The following is a 24,228-nucleotide window of genomic DNA, read 5'->3' as shown; positions in this document are numbered from 1 at the left end:
GCTATGTTGGAACAGCTGTTGTTATTGTGTAATTTTATCAGTAACATTAGCATTTTAAATGAAATATGGATGTAAATATTCCTAAATGCTTCTGGTGCCATATACACTGTTACTTACTGTTACTTACTATTATTTTTTTTTTATGATAGGACCCTGTGTGTTATTAGATTCAGAATTTTCTTCCCCTAGATCCAGATTATTATCAGGATCTGCACCAAACTGGACAAACTCAGAGATGTCAACGCCATAAATATGTCTGAAGAGCCAAACATTATTTCCTGAGAAACAGACAAAAATGTCTGTTGTGTGTCTCTTGAAATGTTTATCTCGCAATGTTAAAGTTTTTTTATGTGCCATAAAAAAATTATTGGATCTGCCCCTTTAATCAGATCCACACCAAAATGTAATGGGATCTTGCCCTGCCCATGTCCCATCCTTCCACTACATTTGGTGCAAAGCAATTCAATACTTTCTGCGTAATGCTGCTGACTAATAACCAAAAACAAACAAACAAACCAACAAATAGAAAACACTTTTTTTCCAGCCCACAGCATGATAATGCAGCGAGCATGGTGCAGGGCCAGTGGCATATAAACATGAATGTTGTATGATGACAAAAGCAAGACAGCTCAGAGCTCTGCAGGTCAGAAACTGAGTGGTATACACAGTATATGGTCATACACCATGGGGGGTGTGAAGATAATCCCTGTTGGTGTACAATATCTGATGAATCATTCTAGAGTACATAGTCATAAACCATGTGCATATGAGTTCACTAAGTCGAGGAAAAACTCTGACAGGGGTGAGGAGCTGCAGGCAGACCAGTGTGAGGGAAGAGGGGGATCAATGTAAGTGTGTTAAACTCCGCAGAGTCCCACTGGGTGTGGAGAGAAGAAGAGGATGTGGAAGAAGGCTGCAATAATAGAAGAAGTCATAAAAATTATGATTCAAACAGCTTTTTTTTTTCTTGCAAGCTGCTGGAGAGGTAATAGTCTCCTCTCATAAACATACACCATGACCACTTCTAGATGAAGGTGCACTGTTATAGTTCAGCTGGCTTTGGCATACCTCCTCTTTCTTGACACAGCAAAGGCCTGTGACGCATTTATGGCCCCCTGCTTAATTCATATGGATGGAAAATGTTAGCTGAAGCCTTCATAATGCTCCTAATGATAGGATCCTTATCTTATTTTGGCAGTGTCTAACTTGAGCCTTCCAGATATACATTTATTTAGACAAAACTGGGTGTAATTATGTTGTGTCTATGCGATCAGACTTTGGTTAAAAGTGGGTAACCCTTGGGGAAGCCCTGGTGATTCTGAAAGTAGTGTTTACCTTCTACCACAACTAAATATAGACACACAGCAGCGAGTGTATGTTTGTCAACAGATGCCTGGACTGCTCTGTGTCGTCTCCGGTTCTTAATTACTGTATTGAGACCCTCCTACTAACAAGCAACTTACTCAGCAAATCTCTGTCTCCTCCTTGTGGTGCAAAATTATACTGCTACCATTACACTCAACATCATCAAGTACTTTAATTCAAATGAAAATCACAATTGTGACATTAATCTGTTGATTAGTGGTCTTAATTGGGACAAACCCCTTGAAATGTTCCATATATATATATATGTATATATATATATAGTATTTGTCCCATGGTGTCCAAGAAATACAGTGTAGACTGCAGGTGTTGCAGCTTTAAGTGAAGTTGGAGCCCAGCAGAGCCTCCCTGGTGAGGGGTTTAAATGTTGGCTTTCCTGTGGCACCATCTGCTGGACAACAAATGCTCAAGACAAAAATGCCACACACAAAACAGGAAGTCTCATCACATGACTAATTATGCAAAGAAGTAAATAAAAGATCTGTTTGAAGAAAGACTAGATGTGGTTTGAAATAAACCAAATACACTGTAAACACTCTTTGAAAGTAGTTGAAATCCACTGCACATGAGAGAAAAGCCTCTGGAGGGAATGGATGAAAACTGAGGCCTACTGAAATGATAATATGATGCAATACTGCAGCATGGCATCAATCTTACCTGAGCAAAGAAAAGACACTGTAGGAGTTCCTGACTGAACTCTGGTCGACCTGAAGCAGGCTGTTTTTCTTCCGCTCCGACTGATCCTGCAACAGCCACATGTCAGCGTTTGAGTGCAGCGTCCAAAAATAAAACTAACAAGATTAGGATTGGGTATTCCATTATGATGCAGAAGCTCTGGAAAATGGACAAAGGGCTGTACCTTATGATCAAAGTCAGCTGCATAGTAGCCATCATTCAATCCAAATATGATCTCATTGGGATTCCTGGATCGAATCTGTGGACAAAGCGAGGCAGTAGAGGCTCATTGTGCAGACCGAGTTGAAGAGAACAAAGGATAGCGGGCATATGGATGTGAATGAAAGACTGTGGTATCTGTTTACGAGCTTTGAAAATAGTCTCACTGTGAAAGAATGGCAATAACAATGACTTCTTTGACTGTATTTTATGAGTGCTTTGGCTCAGTTTCATTATGCAGGACTGTTAAGTGCCAGTCTACTAACTAACTAAATTAGTACCTTTAAACACAAAATGCTGAACTTACATAGATAATTACTAATTACTTCCTCAGCACCTTCCATTTTTAATTTATAGGACAAGAAAAATGTATGAAAACAATGGAAAAATAAATGTGATTTCTTGCCTTTTGATAATGATCTAAATGTTGTAATGTATTAAGTATCTGTTATAGTAGTGGAAGTGGTTGTTGCAGCAACACTCTATGTTGTACAGAAACCTATCACGTTGTACAGTATCAGCTCACTGTAATGGAAGTAGGGTTTGGTGTCTTGAATAAAAAAGAACTTGTAGTCAATATAGAACTGAAAAACTGAACTGATGCAGTTAAGCACAATCACGTTTTACCTCTTAAGAAAGCAGGATTTACTGTAGCATCAAGTCAGACTCTAGACTGTAGATCATACTGCAATAAACTGAATATTCAATAAATAAAATGAACAATTTCAAACGTCTTTCTTTCTCCACATCATTTTAAATACTGACACTTGCACACATTGCATGTTTTTTTCCCATTGCTATGTGTATAACCATTAGGAAATGAATAGCAGACTGTTTTATGAGAATTTGTTTCTGTTTGATTGCCTCAAGATTGTTTCATCTTTAAATATGTCTTAAAATTCAGTGTTGAGCAACAATATTGCGATGCTCTGATAAACTTACACTTACTGTGTGATGCTTTGTCAGATTTTGAGGCCCAAATGAAGAGTATACTGTACCATTTTGTGTTTAGTGTTTTGTAATTTGAAACTCTGTAGTGAAAACTGAACCAAAGCAATTGTAAAAGTACTGTAAAACAGACCATGTGTACAAAAGTTTTTTTTCTCCACCACTTATACAGTAGCGCCTTATGTGTCTTGCACACAGTTCCCACCACACCGGAATCCGTGTGAAACAACTGCATATTGTGTAGTTGCTGACCTGCTGTCCCGTGTATCTGAGGCCATCCAGATTGACCTTCCATTCTATGAGCAGCTGATACTGTTCCTCCTGTCCTCCCCAGATCCTCACCACGAAGCAAGACACTGAGGTGTCCAGAAGGTCTGGGAGCATGCCAAAATCCAGGCTCCGCCAAGTCGGATTCTGGAAAATATACACATGAGGATATGCAGTAAGAATACATTAATATCCGACATAACAGCACAATCAGTGGTTTATTTGACTTAGTCATAATCAAACATTCATAACAGACCAAATGATGATTTGGGGATTCAGCCCTCTTCTAAAAGAAATACATTTAAAACAACAGCTACTTTTTATGTCAGACTAATAAAGGCAATACAAGCCTGAGTCCTTTTTATGTGTATGCTGAAGAGTCTGGATCAAAGTATGAAAGCAGAACTCTGTGGTACCTCTGACAAATTCAATGCTATAATGTGACCTCTATCCATTATGGTGTAATTTAATCATCCTGTTCTAAATTAACCTTAAAGTCTGATCCCTGCTGCAATATTTTCTCTGCCCTTGAACTACCAGACTGGCAGCACTGAGTACTGCTTCTACAAAGCACTGCAGCTATTTACATCATTCCATTATGTATAATTTCCGTCCATCAGAGAGAAAATCTGTTGCTCTTTGAGTCACTTTCAAGGACAAGCTGGAGAGAAATGTTAAAAGCAGAAGTACAATCCACAGAGGGCAGCAGGTTGCAGAACTTAGTGAGAGTCACTAGCGGAAGCAAAGCGCATAGCAGCTACAATGAAAACAGGAAGACCGACCAGAAACGTTTGTCTGGATGAACGATGACAGGAAGGAGACAGACTGCTAGAGAACGAATGTCAGCAAGGATGTAAAATTCAACAGGGGGAAGCTGTGCTGAGAGATGACAGAAGTGCATTTTACAGTTTGTTTGCCAAGGTTACTCAACAGTATGCCTGGAAAGCAGCTTAGGTCAGCTCATGACTCGGCAGCAGGCCTGACACTAATGGCTTGCTATCCCTAGCTGCTTCTATAGCTTCATGTGAAGCCGCATCTGCCATGCAAACAGACGTGGGAACAGCTAAAAATCACATAGTAATCTAGAACAGGGAGATTTCCACATTTATCCATGTCATGTAAGTTACACATTTACTGGAACAGCAACATCCTGCACTGTTAACTGTCAGAAAGTTGCAAAAGGGAACAGTACATATATTTAATTTATGGAGCTCCAAGTCTGACATTTTATTCTATGAAGCATGTTTTCACAGCACATCACTGTTATTGTGATGTTTGAAAGCCAGTTTAAGTGAGGTTTAAGTCAAATAAGTCTAAAGGAGGCTAAATGTGGGACTGGTACATAGGCAGCAGGTATAAGTGAGCAGCCTTGGCATCAGTAAAACACAGGAGGCCCGTCTTTCTTTATTATTGCACTGAATATAATGACCAGTGCACGAACACACACTGTAACTGCAGGCTGCAGGGAATGACAACATCCTGAGCTAATCCCAGGAGGCAGATGTGAAGAGTCTGAAGGTTTAAGTAAGTATACTCACCAGTGAGTCTCGTATGACTTCACTCTTGTAAAAACCTAAAAAAAAAAAATCAAAGAATCCTGATTAAAAGAAGGAAAATACACACAAGCACCACCAAGTGGGTCACATCTCCCCTAAAATATAACTTTCAAAAAGCTTTTATTTGTGAACTGAAACCACTTTCTGCTGGAAAACAAATACACAAGACTTTAGTGATAATGTCATTTGGAGTCTTGAGGCGATTCCATACACAGTGGGGATGTTATGACAACAGTCATGGTGACTGTATTAGATTTTGGGTGTGTTTTCCGATTCACAGCTGGGATTTACACATTAAAAAAAAGTATCTGACTGGGTTAGCTCTAAAAAAAAATATTACCACAGAACCACACAGTCCCCCACTGCCTCACTGCCTCACATGGCTCAGATTCATTAAGTGTCATCTGATAACATTTTCAGCTCTCAAAAACACACTTTGTGTTTGTAGATACAAAGTTTTTATGTGTATGCTGCAATAGTATACAATTTCTATTAGGGGTGGATTTTCTGACCAAACTACTCATCACAAACAACATTAAAGAGATTTGGATTTTCATATTTGTCATGACCACCTTAACTATTTTGACCACATAGTAGATACATTAGTTCATAGGTGGTGGAGAATAATCCTTTTGGGAAACATAGAAAAACCAAGCAATGTTACCCACTGTCAGTGAGAGGGTGGCAGGTGTGTATGGGATGAGTGTTCACACTGACCTCGAGATATGCGGTCTCCTACACAGAGGTGGAGGGTGAAGTATGTGTCCAGCAGTGGGGAACCATTCTTATTGACAATGTTTCTGGCTGCAATGCTCCGGAGATGACGCAATCGTCTCTGTTTAGCAGGAGAGGATACAAAAAGAGATGAGAGAGAGTGAGGAGGGATAGAGAATACATATCACAAAATATTCATATAATAAAATAAACAGACATCAGAGCTGTTCAGTTTTACTCTGATTATGTGATGGTTGTGGGCAAATACTATCTACGGTGCTCTGAAGACACAGAACCCTTATTGGGTCCCCGGACAAGTGAAAAGAGATGCCTACAGGGATCAATGAAGTTTTAGATTGTCCATCCCATGTAGAACCAGACAGAAACAGCAGTTATTTCTCATGCACAGAGGCAACACCAGCTGTTACAGTCTGTTAAATGTCAGCAGTTCAAATAATAGAGGCATGACAATTTCATGATAGAACTAAGTGCCTAGTTAACTCGTCAGGCATGCTCAAATCATGATAGTCACATGAGAAATGTATCAACTTTAGCTCTAATTTATCCTCAAATCTATAAATAACAATGGGACGACAACAACAGAAAAGCTGTCATTTATAAACATGTGACTTTCCACACAATGTAGGGGTCGGTATATCAATTCATCTTAAAGCATTATCAGGCAATCCAGCAACACTTAACACCTGCATTATTTCAAAAGTGATTTGGACCTGCCTCCAAAAGCCTCCATGCAGAAGGTGGCCCCTACTTTAATAAAAGTACACGTACACACACACACACACACACACACACACACACACACACACACACACACACACACACACACACACATATATATATATATAATGTTTAATAGGAAACTCTGATGCTAAATAAATTATGCCTAGAAAAGCAGTGTGTGTATGGACACACACAAGGCACAGAGTTGGCATCATGTCACTGCAGCACAACTTCTCCCTTGAACAGCAGGCCTGGCCTCTCTCCTGCAGCCATACTGGGACTAAATCTAAGTCATGGGATTCCCTTTAAGATTAAGGGCCCCAGAAACAAAAACACTGATTGTTCCACAAGGGACTTTTAACTTCCTCCCCCATTAAAAATGTCAGTGTACATTTCTGAGTAGGCTAATGTGGACGACAGGCAGAGAAAAATGGTTCTGAGTGCAGTATGACACCACTATGGTGGTTCAGTTTCTCCTCTTTTATTGTAAACTACAAGCTCAGACAAGTTAAGGTCAGTTGACCACATGCTATAAATGATCAAAAACGTCTGATGGTGGTATGTGACAAAGTGATTAGCTGGTCACAAGCCTTTTGCTGAATATCTGTAATTCAGTCACATACCAACATCCAGTTTCTTTAGAAACTGGAACAGTCAAACTGAATCTATGCTCTGATTAATTAATTAATTAATCAATTAGCTCTCATAAATGTACATGCAGTACATTTGTTCTGTTTCAAGGTTAACTTAATTCCATTTTTTTCTGGGGTACATAGCTAAGACTAATGCAGTCTAATCCTACCTCCTTGCTTAAAAAAGTGCCAGCTAAGTGTATGATACTGCTGTCATCATCATCTTTTTTATCTCAGAGAAGTACATCTGCTGGAAAAGTCTGTCTTTCAACTTATTGTCAAGTTTCATAGAAAAAGTCTTAGAGTATTTCTTTAAATTACACGATAATCCTCTGGCCATAATGGCCATAGACCTTCATATTTATATTTTACAAAAAATGCCAGTTTTGGCACCAGGTTTGTGAAGTTCAAAAATCATTCACAAGTCCTAAACAGAAACTCCCCACACAGCGTCATCTGTCCCGAGTTTCCAGCAGTGCAATATAATAAGTAACCTACATGAATAAGAATGGAATATGTTAACTTTGTTTAATGAACAGTTGACGCAGTCCGAATCAACATATACACACCAACTATAAAATAAAATGTTCATGCAATCAAACACCTAAACAAGAGACAAGGGTCAAGAGTTAGATTTACTGTGCAAGAAAAAAATTAAATTGTGGTCCCGATATAATTCTTCATTGTCTCTCCATCAGTTTGTACAATATATGGAGTAGGTCATACAAAGGTCAGATGATGCAAAGCTGAATTTCATGCTGTGTCATTCACACCCCTATGATTAACCCAACAGTAGTAGAAGCAAAACCCAGCAGGAGAGCTTGATGAAAACATGTTCTTGCTTGCACAGGAGTTTTTAAGCTGTTTAATTCTGAGTTGCACTTACGGTTTCACTGTTTACTTAAATCAACCTATTTTCACACCTTTACAGTGAATGTGGAGCAGCATACTGTGCTGTAGATACTTTGTTTCCAGAAGTTGATCGAAGTCACTTGTCACCTTTTTGCATGTCTGAATGAATGAATGAACAGAAGACTAATTTTTCATGTTTCCAAAGAATCCCCCGACTTGACCAAGCATAAATGACATTGGTACATGATCTAGATATTTCTCAAATCTCAATAAAATAGCACTACGTCACAATATACCAGTTCTGTGATAACATATGCTACAGTTTCCCTTCAGCTGAGCTGTCACCTGGGTGTTGACACAACGCCAAGTTAGGTTACCATTAGCAGCCGCATACTAGCTTCGTACACTATTGAAGGTGTAGAATGATATATACCCCGAAAACAGACCAACACTCACTAAAATATTCGGGCTCAGAAATGCCCAAGACCAGCCTGACTGATTTTAGTGTGTCTGGGTTGTAAGTTAGCTACATTTTATTTCCAGCTAGCTAACTGTAAGTTAGCAGTTGTTAGCTAACTAGCTAGCCTGACAGGCCTGTCGTGTTTCTCCGGGCAGCAGTTGTAACTGACGTTGCAAACTAGTACAAAACACATTGGGGCGGCCGGTCCACGTCTCCCTGGGTTCATTTCAATGCAGTTGCTATCAACATGGGCTCAGGGGCTTTGCGTTTACCTGCTGGGACGTGAGCTCTACATGCAAGGCTCGAGAGGATGAAGCTCCAGAGTTGGTGACAGAGGCGGCGGGGATGGCAAGAACCCGACCGGTGATGGAGTTCATCCTCCTGTCGGCATCTAACGGGTCCCCCTCATTCAACAAAACATCCCATCCTCGACATCCAGGAGAGTCGTTTTAAAGTTTTCGAAGCTCCAGACAACCACCGCAGACATGCAGGCACGACTGTTTGTGTGAGGACAGCGCTACAGCAGCTGTCAGCTAACCGACGGGACGTAAACAAAGTACAGGCTATTTGCTACACTTGGTTCGGAAATCCGTCTCTGGATGGGAGGCGCGACAGCTAGGACACTGATTGGCTTAAACTAACGTCCGTCACGCAAAGGCGGGGCCTGCTACTGAAAACTCGTGTTACTATTGGTTGTTTTATCTGCTAATCTCCCAGGATGGGGCGGGCGACCGCAGCAATCTGTCAAAGCTGCAAAATATGAGGAAGTTGCACAGCACAGCGTGACATGCAGGTGACAGTTGAACTGTAACGTCCAAGTCTTTTCTCACTCCCACTCTCCACCAGAACCAGCGCAGAAAGTGACGAAAAGCATTCAAACTCATACTGCACTGGCTATATCAGCAGCCCCCGCCAGCCTCTGACCTCAGAGTACACACACGTTAGACCATGAACCGACAGCAAATAAAATAGGCGGACTCGGTGACACTGGTGTTGATTTTGAGCCATCTGATCGATATCTTCTGAATTGCGTTCACTGTTTCTGTGCACTACACTGCAGTACCATTTCATTATTCCTTAAGATCTCAGGAGGCCTTGGACTACATCCTAGAGGGATGTAAGAAAGTAAAAAAAATGCAAGTTACCCATTTCAAATTATTATTTATGACTATGAGATATATTATATTGTTTGATTATGATTATTGATGCATTGATTTATAAGTAGCATTTCAATGTTGCTGCTAATGTTTTAATTGAGATGGAGATGATTAGGCTATTCCTACTTTATTTAGTGTTGGGTTGTTAAATATGTAACGTAGTATTTTGTAAGATGATAGCATGTATTGTTAGGAAAATGTTAGTCTGTAATGTAACACGATAAATGTAATGTAGTAAAAGTATAATGCTCCATCTGAAAAGTAGTAGAGCAGAGGTATTAAAGAGTATGAGGTGAAAATACTCAAGTACAAGTACCTTATTATTGTAAACAATAACAGTAATTGAGTAAATGTTGTTTATTTTACACCACTGTTGGACACTCTACTTATTCCACTACTGTAGATTACTGATTTGTGCAGGTCTTTATCACCCACACTGCAGGATATTCAGCAACCCTCAGGGGGCAGCATCAACCATTGGACATTACAAATAGAGTTGATTGCTTGATGCTTTTTGTCTGATTCATGCATTTAACTCAGTAGTATTTTGACCTACAAAATTTAAAATCAAAAAAATATTGTGAGACTAAATTGTCCTATCATATTTTATACCGAATATTTTCTTTCTTTATGGACCAGTATCAACATTGACCAGTTTCCAGTGGACAAAAGTAACTAGGTACATTCATTTAACTACTGTACTTAAGTACAGTTATGAAATGTTTGTTCTTTGCTGGAATATTTCAGTTTTTTCCTAATCTGTACTTCCTCTCTGCTACTGTAAAGCGAATTTTGCAAAATTAAGTTTTCATCCAAAACATTATGAACTAATAAAATATGATGCATTGTCATAGATGAAATTACATATCACTTTATATTGATAATTATAAGTTGGCTCCATCCCAACCAACTACAAAATGAAAATGCTCTTTAATAATAATTCAATGATAACATTCTGTGAGGGGGCATTCTGCATAATGAGCACATTTAGTAGTACTTAATACTGTAAGTAAATTTCACTAGCAATATTCCTCTACTTCAAAGTAAAACATTGAATGCAAGACTTACTTGTATTTCTACATTGTAGTATTATTACTTTTATTTCAGTAAAGTTTGGTATTGTTAAGGTCAAATCTCACTTACCTTTAAATCTAATGTAAAGGTCCTTTATATTCAACATATTTATAGTTACAATAGATGCAAAATATCACAGACAGAATTGTAGAGAAAAAATAATGTGTATAAAATTATCTGAAATCATCTGGAATATTTCAATTGGATGGAATGATTAAGCCATTAAGTCCTGGGTTTGAATATCTGACACTGAGAAAACATCAAATACTGTGGCTTCAATACAAAAAAACATACACATATAATATGATACTGTCCAACAGTGTTGTATAAGATGAAGTAAATTCAGGACAAGATGTAACATTAAAAAAGCCTCCAAAGACAAGACAAAACACACTCATGTCCTTCTGAAAACATACAAAAGTTTAATTTAAATATCAGCAGACAGATGATGCCACTCATCATATAGACAGGTCTCAGTGTTTATTGCTTGTAAATTTATTGCACAGGGATCACCCAGCTCATGAGAATAAGTCACAGTATTGAGAACATCAAATGACAATCCTATAATTTACTGCCCATCAACATGACACAAGCTTACTTATTTCAATGATTCCATCTATATTCTCATACTTTTGTTTTGTTTTTTGTTTTGTTTTTGTTTTTTTTACACAAGTACTTCCGACACCCTTAAATATAACTTATTCGCGGTAATAAGGAATTACCTATGTAATTCCTTCCTTTTCAGTTATCACCCATGGAATGGTCACAAAGTGATGCACTGAATGTTGGAATCATTCTCAACCACAAAACTACTTCTTCTTCTTTTTCTTCTTCTTTAGTCGCAGCTCAGAACTTTAGCTCGCTGGCTAACATACAAGACAATACTGTCGTTTTCGCTCCATAGACAGAACACACCCATCCAGACCTGGACCTCCCATTGGGACCAGAAAGGGAAATCAAGCCAACAAGCACAGTGACTGTCTTGGGAAAAAAAAATCTCATGTCAAAGGCATTTTTCTTGAGACATAACCCTCAGAAGGTAAATCAGCAATAAAAAAAAAAAAAAAGTGCATTAGGAATATTCATTGAGGGACAAGCACTTAATCAGGCTTTCCACTCTATAGAATACAATTAATACTTTATGGCATTATACAATCACAGGCACTCATTCATACAGCAGAAATACATGCATGTGTGGGGACAACATAGGTCTTTGGCTCAATTAACATTTGGGCTCATTATCCCAAAAATAAATTGGTATCTTCCATTTGCATTGTTTGTGCATTTAGTGTATAACAGGATCTTCAAGAGCTTAGGGAAAATTATATGAATGTACATTGGCACTTCTAAATCCTGCATGTTACCTTCCAGCTCCACCTAGTGGAACTGCCCTTCCCCCCAACCATGACCACCATAAGTCAGTCCACACTTAAAGCCTTCACTGAGAAAATGGAAATGGAAACAACGAAGGCACACTTCTTGTGTCTCTGTCAAACCAATATTGTTTAGCCTGGTGACAGCAGCAGGGAGAGGGCACTGTTCTCCAAACCTGCCATTTCCTGAGAAGACAGTATGCTTATGTGTTTGTGAGAGAGACAATCCAAAGAGCAAAGGTTTCTGTAGCAAACGTGTTTGTGTGTAGAGTTTGCAGTTCAGAGATAATTCACCCCGGGCACCAAGACCGGACAGGGAGGAGGGGAAGGGGGTGGAGGGATGTGTAGGTGCTGCCACAGTTCAGAGCTTCAACAAGGCCCAACACTCAATCCTTTCACTGGATGTGTAGGATGTCACTCTCTTTCAGACCAAAGCGAGTCTTGTACTTGTCAAAAAGGCACTGGAGAGACTTGACGTACATTGCATGGTACAGATCCACCATCTCTTCTGTTGGGTCCTCAATTTTTGGCACTGTGATTGGCTCCCCAACTGTAATAAAAAAAAACAGTTTAAAATAAAAGTCAAACAGAGTCAGGTTGAAATTGTCAGAACCAGTGACAAGTGTTAACCATTAATGTACTCTTGAGGGTGGATGAGGCAAATATCAACTTTGTCAGTTCTCTGAACTTTGATGATCACTGTACTTTAATAAACTTTGCCAATACAGAGTTTTTGAGGATTGTTGTCATTTCAAAGATAACTCTAACCTGTTCCTCTTTAAATCTGATCACACACTCAAACCAAACATCAGCAGACAAAAACTTGCCTATGGTGGTGATTGGGTTTCCGAAAGGCATAATGCCCCAGGAGTTGCCAAAGAAGAGACCACATCCATGGAAAACGCATGGGGCAAAGCCTAAGATCTTCTGTAATCTCTTTTGGAGAGATCTCCACCAGGTTCCCTCCTCAAAGATCACCTGCTTGTAGGCATCATTCTCTCCAAAGGAGTAGACTGGAACCAGGTCAGACCTGAGGGAACACAGGAGGTGTCAGCAAACGTCCCCTAACTGTAAAGCACTCACTGCCAGGACAATGCACAGAACTATGTTTGTGTACAGAGCAGCATCTGAAGGAACATCTCATCTAAAACAGCAACAATTTAAAGAAATAAGCCAGTAAATCATTCATAATATATAAAGTGGTGTTTAAAAAAAAAAAAAATCTCTTTTTAGAACCTCTTTTTACAAAAACTACGTACGACTCATTCCTCTTGTTTTGTTGTGGTTTTATGAAAGCAACGTGCTAACCATCATTACTGGTCACGTAGGCAGACTGTGGTAGTTCCCATTTGTCAAAGCAGACAACAGATATTACTCATGTTTATGTGGGTCTATATTCTGTGTTACTGTTGGTGAACAGCCCAGTTTTTGTTTTTGAGTTTTGTGTAACAATTATGAAAAGGTATTTATGTAATCAGGAAACACTGTGGCCTGTTGTGCCTATAATCCACCTGCATCTGTAGCCAATCCTGAAATCTTACATTTGACCAGTGGTTGACAATATTTTCAGAGAAAGTTTTTGGGGCTAGAAAACTTCTGGAAATCTTTGAGTTTCATCATGGTTCAATATCACCACTTGACGATGTTTTTCATATCTTTCCATTAACCAGTCTTTGCATAGAGCATCGTCAATACCAGTGGTTCAAACCTTTTTGGGTTTAAGTTTTTAGGTCCTTTAAAACAAACTCACCACCCCTCATCAAAGATTTTTACCTTCTCAGATTTTTTATTTGAATATTATTTAAAGCAAGAAGAGCTAAAACTGTCTAGTATCTTACAAAGCATGAGAAAAAGATAAGTTTAAGGCTCCCTAAGCTATATGAAAAAAAAAAAACAAACGTAATTTTATGAAGAAGAAAAAGGTTTTTGTTCTTCTTTCCTAACTTGCTGATCATCTTACAACCTCCTTGTGGGAGCTTGAGTTTGGAGCCACTATTCTGTACTGGCACAGTCAAAACTGACCAAAAGTGACGCTGAAATGCTGAAAACACACATGGGTTCGAACCATTTGAACATGTATTTTTGTGCATTATGTCCATACGCAGGCAAACCAATACAACGAGAGACATAACTACTTGTGTGTTTGCTCATTTGCTTGCATGCTTTCGAGATGTGCCTAAGGTTGCTGGTGCTGGAATGGTAGGCAAGGCAAACTGCAGCTCTCATAGCTTGCAATCTACTTTATCTTGAGGTTCCACAACTTTGCCGTCTAGCAACCAAAATCTTCAGCGTTTCCCAGTGGGGCTTTTAGACACTGGGAGTGTAACTCTCTCTCTCTGTCATCATTATCATGTGGCTGTTGTTGAATTATTCGCTCATTTCAGCTTGACCTACATTTCATTTTGAATCAATGAAAGTGATGTTTTATGTCTCCATGCAGTGCATTCAGTGAGGGGGCCCAGGCCCACACAAGAGGTCACGAGGCAGACAGCCACTGTGGGGCTGCTTTTTTCACAATCAAATATCTGGATTTTTTAATATTTCAATTATATAATCAAATTCAGAATATTTGTTCACAACCCTGTACTGTACTATTTGCCATCTAACCTGAAAATTTAGTATACTGTAAACATATCTATGTTGTATGTATGTATGTATGTGCGTAAGGTGAACGCTATTTAGGCCTATTTAATACATTTTGATCATACAGCATAGAATTACTCTGTTTTACCTATAAATATCTTGAGTATCAGTTGTTATAATTGTTATATAACTGGTTTCTACATCCATCTTGATTTTATAAGCATTAAAAACAAAGCTGTAAAAGTTCCAGAAAGCGACCTGAATTTACAGTCCAGGCTTATTTCAGCCGGAAGTTCTGCATAGCTGCATGTCTTTTCTAATGAGCTCTAAGCTTCTTTGGACAAGGTGCACCCAGTGAAAAGCCTGAGCTATATCTGAGATGGAATCAGGTTTGTTTGGGTTAGCAAGACAAACCGGGGTCCACTTCTCTTTAGTATATATTAATAATAATTAATAATAATTATAATAGTGGTTAATGCACGGCCCAATGCCAGCTCACACAGAAACCCTTCCAAAAGGGTACTGCAAGCCACGAGGAGCTCCAAGCTTCACGCGGGACAACACCACACATTCATAACAGATTTGGTAATGCTCTCTGTGTGCTCATTTCAACCTTTCTGAGAGTAATAGTCTAGGGGTTTCATAATTCAAGTGAGTCACTACAGCCCTGAGAATGACATTTAAATGTTCAAAACAGATTTGGTCAAGGCTATGTTAAATCGCCACAACCGCACGTGCCCTTGTGTCTGAGTGTTGTGCAGCCAGCTCACCCTTTCTGCAGGGCCAGCTTCACAAAGCCTTTACGATTCTTCAGGGTGACACTGTTCATTCCCGGCGCACAGTGCAGAGACTCAGCTGCTCCTCCGACTACGATGACCACAGCATTTCCTGTCCCGTTACATGACAGCAGGTAGTCGATAGAGTTCCTGTTCACGGGACAGATACCTGAGAGGAAAACAAATAAGGAAAGATACTTAAAACTGCAGTAAATGAGCAGTGCTCCAGAGGCAAATTTATTAAGATGTTAGATCTGTTTTAATACTGTGCAAGTGCAATGTCTTTTTTATATACATACAGTGGGGTCCAAATGTATTTATATACATTTATTAAGAATTCTGATATTCTGAAGTCTTCCTATTAGGCCTTTTCAAAAGCTGGCTGTAAATATAATTATTAGTGTGTTTGGACTCAGCTTTATTGTACTTAATGCATTGCTCTATGTCCACCAGTCTAACCTTGTTTAGCACATGCAAAAAGCTGATTTGTTGCAGCAAAATTAAAAACTGTTTCAAAACAGCAGTTTTTCTGAGAGGAGTGTTGCATTACTCATTACCACAAAAAGGTTAGAGATACAGAGATAAACTAATGAGGGTTATTTACCAATGAAACCCTCTGAAACAACAAGTATAATAACCTATAGTGACCTCAGAGATTATGTACAGTATCTATGGGTAAACAGCCCCTCAAAACAGAACATCTGAAGCTCTATAAATCAGTGGAATCAGTGCGTCTATGTAAACAGACGCTATATCAGCTGTGCAACTGGACAAAGGTCTGCTCTCTAGCTGATACACATATTGTTATCAGACATTTCAAGGAGACCTCATGTCTTCTCAGATCATCTCACCTCCAGACATCAGGTAGTCTCGCAGCACGGGCAAGCGGAAGTTTCCTGCCAGGGTCGCCAGGGAAGGCCTGATGCCCGGGAATTTCTTGGAGAAGCCGGTGGCCTCGGTGCCAAAGTTACAGAAAGCACCGAAACAGAAGATGCCGTGTGGGTGGTAGCCAAATATGTAGTTCCGGCTGGGCAGCAGGTTGTGGGTTTTAATTAGCTGAAGGACAAGAGCACAAAGACCACCAGGGAGGGGCTGATTTCAATAGGAGGGACACAGTGCACACAGACCAAGAACGTCTGACAGGAGGGGGGCTAAAAGGCTTGAAGACAGAGCAGTGTCCTAATTCCATAGTAAAATACTACATACTATAGTATATGCATATACTATATATTAATCTCATGGTGTTTGCATGCTTTCTGCCTTGTTAATTTTATTTCTGCACCTCTGGTTTTATTGTTTATTTTGTGTTAAGCACTTTTTGTTTTGTTTTGTCTTTTTTGTTTTTTTGCAAAGTACTATTCAATAAATTATTATATCATCATCGTCATCATCATCATCATCATCATCATCATCATCATTATCGCTATTGTGTTTTTGTAAAAATAGGACATCCCTATCAGCTCAGACCTGGCACGACTGACACTGTCTGCTCATATACAGTCATAAAGTAATGACCCAGTATACGTGATGTGCACCTGTGTAGACTGGCAGCAGTAAAGTACAATTTTAACCATTCAGCATGACTTCACCGTCTCACTCTAACTGCGCTCTGATCTGCAGTGTGGACTTAGATCCATCACAATGTGTACACAAGCTGCCTTGGTAGCTAGTCAAACACAGCAGTTGCATAACCACATTAGCAAAGGAGCTCACATTCAAGATCCCCATAGTACCACAGGACACCACCTGACTGGCAGTGCAGATGTGAAGGATTAGAGTGGGATCAGAAAGACTGCTGCGCCTTACACCTCTTCTACTCAGGTAGAGAGCTGAAGGTGAGACAAGATTCACTGTTAGCCCTGATATCACAGAAGAGTCTTTGTGCCTAGAGACTTGCACACACGTACACGTAACAGTCACACTCTGTCCTCACTTCAGGGTGGTTCAGACTTTGACCAGTTGGCTTCCAACTCACATAATTAATAGTCATATGTTCATGATAGATAGAGAATACCTGCCCTACAGACGGCTGATGCCCCAGTAGATACATCCTGATAATTTTGAGCGATGAGACAGTAAAAGCCTCACTTCAAACCTCACAGATGAACTTTCACCTCCTCAACTCAACTTATATTAGTAGCTAATAACCAGTGGTGGACAGTAACGGAGTAAATTTACTTGAGTACTGTACTTAAGTACACATCCAGAGGATTTGTACTTTACTTGAGTATTAGATTTCTTTGGTACTTATTACTCTTACTTGAATACATTTCCAAGACAAATATTTTTACTTTTACTCGAGTAAATTTCTAGGAAGGCTGAGAAGTACTCGTTACTTTCAGGTCTGCTCTTTTTTTTTTTTTTTTTTTTTTTTTTAAATTCTAAAATACTACTGGACACAAGCTGTGATTGTCAAAGAATGAAACCTATCACAGTGCACGCTCTCCACTGGGATCTACATAAAAGTGGATAATAATATCGGGACATGGGGAGACAAGACAGACATGGGGAGACAGACATTGGGAGACAGGCACGGAGACACACAAGACAGACATGGGGAGACAGAGTTTGTTGTGCTCCTATATTGTACTGGCACATGTCCTTCCTGGAAAGTGAAGTGACTTCAACATTGAGTTATTGAAAGCAGAGATGTAGTTTTTTGTAAAGCAGTGGTTCTCAACCAGTGGTCTGGGGACAACATTGGTCTCTGAGGGGGTTCCAGTTCCCAATTTAGTTAAATGATAGAGAGTTAGTTGGACGGTGCAGGTTCATTTGGTTACAGTTTTAATGATTGTTAATAAACACTGCATCTGCAACATCTGCTGTCCTCTTATGATCCCATTCATTGTATTTGTTCTTATAGGTGTTTCTGCAGGCTTTATAAAACACTGTGGTTCTAAAAGCAAGCACATCAGTGCAGGTGGTTTCAAAGAGTTAATTCTCAGAAACAAGAGTTAAAAGGTCCTTAAATTCATTTAGAAAAAAATATAGTAATTCATTGATGTGAAAAATAAGAAGTTTACTCTTACTCTTACTCTTATTTTAACTTAAAGTAAATTTAAAAGCATGTACTTTTGGATACTTAAGTACCTTTAAAAGCAAGTACTTTTTTACTCTTACTCGAGTAACATTTAGACTGAGCTACTTTTACTTGTAACAGAGTAAATTTTGACCGGTAGTATTTGTACTCTTACTCAAGTGCTGGGGTTGAGTACTCTGTCCATCTCTGCTAATAACTAACTTCAGTTTGTTATTAGCAGGACTATACATTTATCCCGTAGCCTTCTAGAACAGATAAACTCATCAGTACCTGAGCACAGTGACCACTTCTCTTTACACAGAGCTGATTTTCTACATTTAAACACAATCAGTGGAGAAATGATGGAATCACACAAGTGTTTCATTAGCATTCTGAGGAGAGACAAACAAACATGCAGCTAATCCACTGACAGAGAGGGACAGAAATTAGATTAATTTCTAATACTAAATACGACTAATAGTAGTATTAGTAATACTAATACTAAATACTTTTTTACATGGATCAACTAGTCAAATAAGTGACTGCATTCACAGCGATACAAAGACAACATCTGTTGTACGAGGGTTGCAACTAATGATTATTTTCATCACTGATTAATGTGTCAATTATTTTTTTGATTACCTGATCAATAATTTTGTCTATGAAATGACATAAAATACTGAAAAATGACCATCACATTATCTCCTAAGTGGCATCATCTAATGTATTTTTTCAGTTAAACAAAGCAGCAAATAATATCATTGGAGAAACTGGAACAGAAAAATGTGCTGGCATATTTGCTTAGATTTTGATAAACTATTTTGATAAACAACTGATTATCAAAATAGTTACTGATTGATTTTCTTTTTTTCCTTTTTTTTACATTTTTTTATTTTTTATGATTCACGAATTGATTAATTGACGAGTCGCTGTAGCTCCAGTCTGTACAAATTCAATAAAAACCAATGATGACTGACTGAATCATGCAGACAATCTCAGAGGACACATCCTCCATTTAAACACACCTTTGGCTTCTGCAGTGACAGTTAATCATGTACAGCTACTGTCCCTGGATACAGTGCGTGTCTGTGTGTCTTTGCAAAAACACTCTCCCCAGTAGCCTGAATCAGGCTCGGCCTCATCTAAAGACGATCAGGGGAATACCTGAGGAGAAAACAAGCTTAGCACAGCTCCTTAGCCTATCAGGCTGGACAAAGTCTAAAAGTCCCAACCTGCATCATGCCCTCAGCAAGCTAGAACAGCATGGAGCAGACAGATCCACCCCGATAAGGTTATCTATATGTCTAACCTGTGCACAACTGGAAAGCGCTGAACTAACTCAATCATGATTCTCCTCTATCTGTGTTTCCAGACAGAAAAATGAGGCTCAGGAGTCGAGCAGGTTTGCCTCCATTCCTCTTCTCTTGAGTTAAGACTTGTGTTGGATAAATTAGCAATAGTACACCAAGAAACACACAAAGTAACCTACCCTGATTGGGAAGTAGTCTCTGAAATACGTCCACACAGTCCAGTTCCTCACCCAAGAGGACCTCCTCCCACCTGAGGAGAATATTACAGGTTATACATCTCAGAGCATTAAAACTAGGGAGGCAAAAAAAAAATAAATTATATATATATATATATATATATATATATATATATATATATATATATATATATATATATATATATATATATATATATATATATATATATATATATATATATATATAGTAGCGATTAAAATATAATGTATAATTTATCATTATTAATTTATATAATGTGACAAAAAAATTAAAAAAAAAAATTGCCATTACAATTTTCCAGAGCCCATGGTAACGTCTTCAAATTGCTCCTTTTAGTGGCCTCAAAACCAAAGGTTTCTCTGTTTTTAACAACACAACCAACAAAAGCAGCAAATCCTCACATGTGACAGGCTGGAACCAGTGAGGGTTTATCATTTTTACATAAACCATAGATCAATTACCTAAATTGTTGCTAAACACAATGCAGTCATTTTTGGTGCTAATCACTGCAAAACGTGTTACCCAATGCTTAAATAATAGAGAGGTTAGGGTCCATGCCTGTGTTTTTTTATCCATTAATTATGAGGTCATATTTTTAGACTCAAAAATGCATCATCCAACTAAAGGTTGGAGAAAAATCAGACCAGTAGTTTCTTCTTTATAATGCCTTCAAACTTTTTTTTTTTAATTTCCTCATCAGCCCAGTGATCAAAGTTGAATTATTGTTCATTAATGTATTGCCTTGTTTTGGCGTGTTCCAGTCAATGATGAGCCAGGCGGTGTAAATGGCAGCGATGAGCCAGCAGTCAGTGCAGAACGTGTAGATCAACAGTGCAGTGCAGGCAGCACCTGGGAGAAGAGAGGAGAAAAATAATGCAACTACAATTATTTATAGGCTCAAATATTCTGTTAAAGGCTCAGAGATATATCAAGGCTAAGAAGTCATAACCAAGAGTATGCACAGCTTAGTGCTTTGACCTCCTTATCTAGAGACTAATGAGACTAACTCCTCTAGGTTTCTTTGGGCTCTTAGGGCTTAAGTGAAATGCACAGGGGCGCCTACACACAAACACGCTCATTTACCCAAGGCTAAGAAGCTGATGACCCACTGCAGCACAGAGATGACCTGCAGATGTTTCTCCATCTTGGATCTGCAGGGCCAGAACGCCAGTGGCAGGTCCTGCAGGGCAGAGAGGATGCTGGAGCCGGTGCCTGGGGACAAGACGAGCAAGAGAAGACATTAGAGCAGAAAAGGGACGTTTTAATCAAAGCTTGTCGTGGATTAATGAACAGTAACAGGAGCTTAAATGGATGAGAAGGAGAAGCATTTGGTGAGAAATCACGCTGAAAAGATGCAGTTTAACTCACTCCTAGTTGAAGTAATGTTTTCCTATTCCCAATGGGAGTCAAACCAACCCGAAGTTGAACATCAAACAAAACAAAGAGATTAATGATTTCCAAGAAAACTAGCTCAAATGATGCAACCAAGGTGCCCCTCATCAACACACTTCAGCCTCTGCTACTCACCAGCTCTTTTCAGTCAGCAGCCCATGAAAGCGAAGACACGGAGCTCCATGTGAGGAGACAGTGTGAAGAGAGGGAGCATAAAGTAACGGACACATTAAGAGCGACTAAAGCCAGTCAAGCTCGTACTACTGAGAGCCGGTAAGGAGATCTCTCCTCCAGGAAAACACTGTTGTCTAATCTCATCTGTGCACACTGAAAATAACCCAGCACGGAGCTGATGGGGGTAATACCTGCAAACTATGAAGCTATGACTCTTTAAGACTGTCACTGCCTGAATCTGCGCCAGTGGCTGCCGGAGAGAGCTGGCCAGGACAAGCCTGCCAACATACAGTGTGTGCCGAGTCCTGCACAGAGCCAAAGCAAACAGAGGGGTGCACACCAACTGTCAGCCCCTGCAGACAGAGCAGCCAGGTGAACCATCTGCTTGTCAATATAATGACCTTAATGCACAGCTGGACTCATCTACAGCTGCTGAAGCTACTTAAAAAGGCCAATTCACTTTCCCACTATCAATACTGACATCCACTTTGACAGATGTTGACAGCTGTCACTGAAACAAACACTCATACTTTCAAATTAAAAGTCTGAGTTTCTGACCCCACACAGCAGAAGAGTGTTAAAATAAAGGAATTTCCCAGTAAAGCAGATCTCAGGCCTACACCGTTAACAGTGTCCCAGAAGAAATCAGTAATTCACATTTTTCACGATCAAAAATAAATCTTCAGTTTGCTTAATGTCAAAAACCTCTAAACATGAAATATCAAGTTGCAAGTAAAACTGAGTAAGCCTACATGTTAGTGTAAGACCTCAGAGCAGCAGCATAAACAGTCACAGACCAGATGTCAAACTATGTGATAATGAATGGCTCCCTCCCTGCTCTATTGTACAGGATTTTAAACCTCCTGTAGTATCACCTGGCAATTGTTGTCTTTGTAGTACTTAACAATGATGTTATGGTATTTTTTGATCATCCATGTTTTTTTAACCTAGGGTTTTTGAAAAAATTAAGATTAAAATCTTTTTTGAAAATGATCCATAAATCCGTGAATTTCTAAATCCAGCAGTATGCTATTAAAAAAATCTGTCTGATCTTTCAAACCACTGGAACGCACATTTCCTTTTTAAGCCACTTAATAAGGCGTGTGGTGCCCCCCAGGTCGCACACTGACCTCCTCCGGGAGGGAGCCCTGGTTTGTTGAACCACCTGTGTCCCTGCTGCTGCAGGTGCCCTCACCTTTCAGGACGCCAGAGTACGCAGCAAGAATGGTCTTCATGTCGGCTCCGTGGATGGTGGGGGTGCCGCGGGGGGAAAGCTCTGATGTTTGCTTGCTGTCGGGATGGTAGAAGTCCAACCTACAGCTCCTCGGTCATGACTGCCGTCGTCTGCAGCTGACTGAAGCGCCGAGCGGACATTTAACCGGAGCGGGGAGGAGCCAAAGACCGAGAGCAGAGAGCGGGGAGCGGGGAGCGGATCAGCAGAGAGCCTGCGGGCCTCAGCCGGGGGCAGCAGCAGCGGTGTGCGCGCCTCTCTGCTCCCCCTGTATTTATGGGGGGGACCACGTGGGTCAACAGTGGAAAACACCGAGCAGGGACCACCCCTGCCTCACCCTCAACTCAGGTGCAACCCTGAATCTTTGAGTTTGAGGGGACAAACTGTTGTGTTTCAAAAAGACACTAAGAGATAATGATATGAGATCAACAATCATTAAGCATTAAAACATTAATAACCATTTATTTTCCTATTAGGACAGGTGGGTTTCCAGTAGTCTTTTCTTTCTTTTTGGGTAGATTTATTTAATATGCAACACCTGTTTTTTTGTGGTCAAATTAAGAATCAAGGATTAAATTAATTGTACTTTGCCTGTATTTGCTGTCAATGATCCAGTAATACTCATCATCTCAACATCCTTACAGACCTTTTGTGAAATTTGGGCTTTTTGCATGCTTTAATTTTACATATCATTTTGCATATTCAACAGCAGGTAACAGTAGGGAATTATTTATTTAGTGCTCAGTTTATTATTTGCTTTGGCAGCATAGTAGCCTTACACAACAGACCCCACAGCAGCCCACCTGATGGACGCATGAATCTTCATGTTTTGAATACAGTAAATGCAAAACCCTCCTCTGTGCTGTGCTGGGTACTTTATATCAAGGCAACACTGATTTATAATGACAAACCATTCAGAGTCAGTGTCTATGATTTGCACCATGGTCTGTCTGATGCTATGGTCTGTTTTATCTTTAAAAAATAGGGTGGCATACATTAGTGCTGCATGTGAACCGTCACACAGGGCTGTGGGGTGGGTCAGGGACTGTTGCAGCGTGGGTGCAGCAGACTGAGTCACATCTCTGCCTCTCTCTGCAGGGCTGACAAGTCCTGCTCTTTATCTGACTAACAGTACTCATGCTGGCTGAACGTGTCAGTCATGCACATGACTTCAGAGTCTGGGCAGCTGTGGGTTGCATTGTGCAAGTCTACAGAGGCTGGCATCTGTCAAGGGAAGCTTGCAGGTATGTCCTGCTCTTTGTCGCCCCTGATAGTGGCTGAGTCTGCTAGCTGGCACTGCAGAGACACTCACCAAACCAGGACCCAGCAGAGGTTGGACACATGACTAATGTACAGCTGCTACAGATAAAGATGTTTTCAAGAGATATGGTCATAGGTGGACAAAGTTTACTTTACATAAGTAAGAATATCAATACAACAATGTAAAAATTCTCATGAAGGTGAAAGTCCTGCACT

At 39.7% G+C, this 24,228-nt stretch overlaps 2 protein-coding genes across 3 annotated transcripts in view; both read right to left on the bottom strand.

Annotated features, from left to right (window-relative positions):
* uvrag (UV radiation resistance associated gene) overlaps positions 1-9,087 on the bottom strand; it is an 87,700-nt gene extending 78,613 nt beyond the window's left edge. Inside the window, exons 1-6 of one of the 2 annotated variants that reach the window (XM_071460474.1) lie at positions 8,720-9,087; positions 5,766-5,883; positions 5,031-5,065; positions 3,478-3,639; positions 2,243-2,317; positions 2,041-2,126 (exon numbers count right to left, since the gene is read on the bottom strand). In XM_071460474.1, coding sequence (XP_071316575.1) covers positions 2,041-2,126; positions 2,243-2,317; positions 3,478-3,639; positions 5,031-5,065; positions 5,766-5,883; positions 8,720-8,824 — 581 coding nt within the window. In that variant the 5' untranslated portion in view covers positions 8,825-9,087. The remainder of the gene's footprint in view (positions 1-2,040; positions 2,127-2,242; positions 2,318-3,477; positions 3,640-5,030; positions 5,066-5,765; positions 5,884-8,719) is intronic. The other variant, XM_071460473.1, reaches the window with a different exon arrangement.
* Positions 9,088-11,077: 1,990 nt separating this feature from the next.
* On the bottom strand, positions 11,078-23,003 carry dgat2 (diacylglycerol O-acyltransferase 2). Its single transcript, XM_071460824.1, has 8 exons — positions 22,717-23,003; positions 21,039-21,167; positions 20,697-20,804; positions 19,919-19,989; positions 16,262-16,466; positions 15,405-15,579; positions 12,879-13,081; positions 11,078-12,601 (listed from the first exon to the last, which is right to left on the bottom strand). The coding sequence occupies exons 1-8, from the start codon at positions 22,754-22,756 to the stop codon at positions 12,447-12,449; spliced, it is 1,086 nt and encodes a 361-aa protein (XP_071316925.1). The 5' UTR covers positions 22,757-23,003; the 3' UTR covers positions 11,078-12,446.
* Positions 23,004-24,228: the final 1,225 nt, after the last annotated feature.

The sequence above is a fragment of the Trachinotus anak genome, unplaced genomic scaffold, assembly GCF_046630095.1.
Source record: "Trachinotus anak isolate AG129_WGS33_773 ecotype Australia unplaced genomic scaffold, CSIRO_AGI_Tana_v1 ptg000024l, whole genome shotgun sequence".
Lineage (NCBI taxonomy): Eukaryota > Metazoa > Chordata > Actinopteri > Carangiformes > Carangidae > Trachinotus > Trachinotus anak.
Note: the sequence above shows the minus strand (reverse complement) of the source record. Positions and strands in the feature narration are given on the sequence as shown.

Excerpts from the sequence above, each read along its gene's own strand:
- dgat2 (XM_071460824.1), bottom strand. The coding sequence starts at position 22,756 with ATGAAGACCATTCTTGCTGCGTACTCTGGCGTCCTGAAAG. Across the intron at positions 21,168-22,716 it reads GTACTCTGGCGTCCTGAAAG|GCACCGGCTCCAGCATCCTC; the intron begins GTGAGGGCACCT and ends TCTTGTCCCCAG. Across the intron at positions 19,990-20,696 it reads CTGGAACACGCCAAAACAAG|GTGGGAGGAGGTCCTCTTGG; the intron begins GCAATACATTAA and ends TATTCTCCTCAG.